At 43.9% G+C, this 3,056-nt stretch overlaps 1 protein-coding gene across 1 annotated transcript in view; it reads right to left on the reverse strand.

The window, feature by feature from the left end:
• Nucleotides 1–1,933: 1,933 nt before the first annotated feature.
• The window catches only part of tsen15 (tRNA splicing endonuclease subunit 15), a 2,336-nt gene continuing 1,213 nt past the window's right edge, over nt 1,934–3,056 (reverse strand). The window contains exons 3-4 of the mRNA XM_015404587.1: nt 2,414–2,549; nt 1,934–2,335 (exon numbers count right to left, since the gene is read on the reverse strand). Of these exons, the coding sequence (XP_015260073.1) occupies nt 2,164–2,335; nt 2,414–2,549 (308 nt within the window). The 3' untranslated portion in view covers nt 1,934–2,163. The remainder of the gene's footprint in view (nt 2,336–2,413; nt 2,550–3,056) is intronic.

A 3,056-nucleotide genomic window follows, 5' to 3' on the forward strand; every position in this document is an offset into this window, starting at 1 on the left:
TGTTGAAGCGTCAACGTCTCTCGCATGTAGTTCAGGCCTTTCCTCTACTGCGCCTTGAAGCGAAGGCAGCAGAGCCGGTCCCGTTTCCTGCTCCACGTGAAGACGAGGCTCACGCCGCCGCCGCCGCACTCGGAGGGCTCCGCCCATGTCCGTCAGTCACCACTGTCCTCTCTTCATGTTCTAATCTTTCACTCTTTGTTTTTTTTAGGGAAATTAAAATATTTACAGGAATTCCTCTTCGTTCGGCTGGTTTGTTTTTGAGAACATGAAAAGAAAGAACATCTGCTACGGAGTGAAATTTGGTCCTTTATTGTTGCAAAGAACGGGTTTTATGAATGGAAATAATTCATTTGAAAAATAATCTATTTAATAAAAAAAATAAAGTTTTTAGAGTAACTACTTCTTTTTCAAATTTTACTTAGTAGTTTACTTTAGTTTTGTTTTTTCATTTTCTTTGGGGATTTTTTTGATGGACTTTTTTTCTATTTCTAAATTTCTGTTTTTCAAAACTTAATTTCACAAACTGCTTTTTCCTGATCAAAATCTCTCGACTTCTGTGGGCGTGGCTGAGAAGCTCATTCCTATTGGTCCGCTGGAAAAGGAACGCAGTTTGTCCCGTATTACTGAGAGTAAAAAATAGTCAGTAAAACCTAATGGAAAATGAAGAACAAGGGCACCTTAGATACCAAACTTACGGTAAACTTGTTCCCGTCCCTGTCCTGCATTGTGACCAATGAGCTGGCAGCATGTTTGTTACGATCCAGAATCCCCTCATCCCATTGGTCGAGACAAAACATGTTCTTTGCAACAATAATGGAACAAATTTCTCTCCATAGAATTAAACCGTACATTCCTAAAGATATTTTTTACGATAGAAACATTTCCATACAGAGCTGAGAACATTTATGCTGAAGCTCTGAACATTTCATGAGCTCTGACTCGCCGCCATCTTTGTTATTGGGCGGCTGTGACAGCAAATCCCATAATGCATTGCTAGAAGAGTTCTCTGCGCATTCTGGGATATATCTGCTCCTCCAGTGACCATGGAGGATCAGTACCTTTCAAAGTGCATTGTGGGAAATTTCGAGTCCACTACTTTTTCACCCAGTAGACATTCAGACGCCATTTAAAATGGAGTAACCAGTGAATATTGGTTCGGTCGGACGTTCAGACTCAGCCTAAGAATCTCTAAAATACGGCGGCGGATTAGGGCCATTAAAAGACGGAGAAAAAATATACTGGAATTTAAGTTTTTTTGGGTTTAAAGTGGCATGTTTACGAGAATAAACACGCAGATTTAGAAGGAAACAAGTAGCAAATGTACAAGAATAAATGGGCAAATTTATAAAAATGCCAATTTAGAAGAACATTTATGAGACTAAAACATGTAAGCTTGCGTATTTGGAAGAAAAATTTAACATTTACAAGAAAAAAACATGCAAATTTATTTTATTCATTTTTACTTTCATAACTTCCATGAGGCCATTTTAGCGTCTGATGCATTTTATAGCTTTATGGAGTTCAGTTTAACCTGGATTTTAACCTTGAATTGTTCTGCAAATGAGCATGTGTAAAATTAGGCAAATTCACTACTTTCTCCTCAGTTTGGTTTTTTTTTTTTGTAATTTGATTCTTTTTCTCTTATATTTGAATGTTTTTATTTCATAAATGTGTTTCTACTCGTAAGAATGTCACTTTAAACTCCAAAATGCTGAATCATTTTTCTCTTTGAATGGTCCTAATGTCGTCCTAACGTTCAGTTTTTGGTAACGATATTTTAGATGCTTCATGTTATGGGGTCATATTGATCACATTAATCTCACAGCATCAAGCTGCTTTTAATAGATTCAGGAAATAAAATCGTTGTTTTTGTTAAAATCAGTTTGATTTAAAACATGTTTGAAAAAAACAAAAAGCAGAAGAAATATTTGTGTGAAAAATCTCCTTCAAGCTTTAAATCTTTTTATTGAAATGTTCACCCGGCCTTCATGTGATGCAGCGAGCCGCCTGCTGGCGGCAGCACTTCCTGCCTGCCGCCATGCGGAGGCGCTCCGCACGCAGCCTGGAGGAAGCCCGCGTTAAGGTGCGGAGGATGTCAGGAAGGCGGCGCCGTTCTCCGCGCCGCCGGCCCGGATTAGAAGACGGACGTCTCTGCTTCAGGTGTCAGCGCCGCTGCCGCCTCTTCCGGTGCTGCCTCCGCCCCACGTCCTCGAAGGGTCCGGCAGGCGGGTCAGGGGTCACCAGCCCGTCGCTCATCCTCTGGTAGACCAGGGTGGAGTCGGGCGCCACGGCGCACAGCAGCAGAGGGAGGCCCCGGTCCAACAGCAGGCGGATGCTGCAGGCAGAGGGGAACCGACCCGACATCAGCAACCAGTGGGGGAGGGGGGAGGTGGGGTCACCGTGGATATCTGACCTCCTGTGGCTCAGACGCCGGTCTACAGGCAGCGGCAGGACGGTGTGAGGAGCAGCTCCATCCTTCTCTCTGGCCTCCAGCAGAACCAGCTGCAGGTCTGGACTTCTGACGCAGGAGACGTCCTTCCAGCGCCGCACTGCGGGACAAACCGCAGCCGTTACTCACTAGGTGTACGTGTGCGTCCTCGCGTCCTCGTGAAACACCATCAGCCTCAGCTCTAGCACTGTTCCAGTTCACTAGAACAGCAGACAGAGAACAAACAGAGTCCCCGGATGTTGTTCTGGCCCCGCCCTCTTTACCCAGCATGCATCAGAGCAGACTCTCCAGACTGACAGCTGTCCCAGCATGCACTGCGGCAGCAGCAGCTTCCAGGTTAGCGCTCACAGAGCTCAGAGGATTAAGTTAAAACTTCTCTTTTCTGTTGTTCAATAAAAGTTCGTTTTAAGATCATTTGAGGCGAGAAAATTATACTTTAAGCTTCACTTTATGGAACATTTACTGATTTAATGCAGAATAAAAAAAAAAAGAGGCTAACGTTAGCCCATCAACACCTTTGTTTCTAGATGCTGGAGCTTGGCCTGTTTTCCAGTGTAGTCCTGTTTCTCTGACTGTGACTAACTGGATGTGCTCTCTTCATCCTCTG

This window comes from Cyprinodon variegatus, unplaced genomic scaffold (genome assembly GCF_000732505.1).
Source record: "Cyprinodon variegatus isolate N-32 unplaced genomic scaffold, C_variegatus-1.0 Scaffold1795, whole genome shotgun sequence".
Taxonomy (NCBI): domain Eukaryota; kingdom Metazoa; phylum Chordata; class Actinopteri; order Cyprinodontiformes; family Cyprinodontidae; genus Cyprinodon; species Cyprinodon variegatus.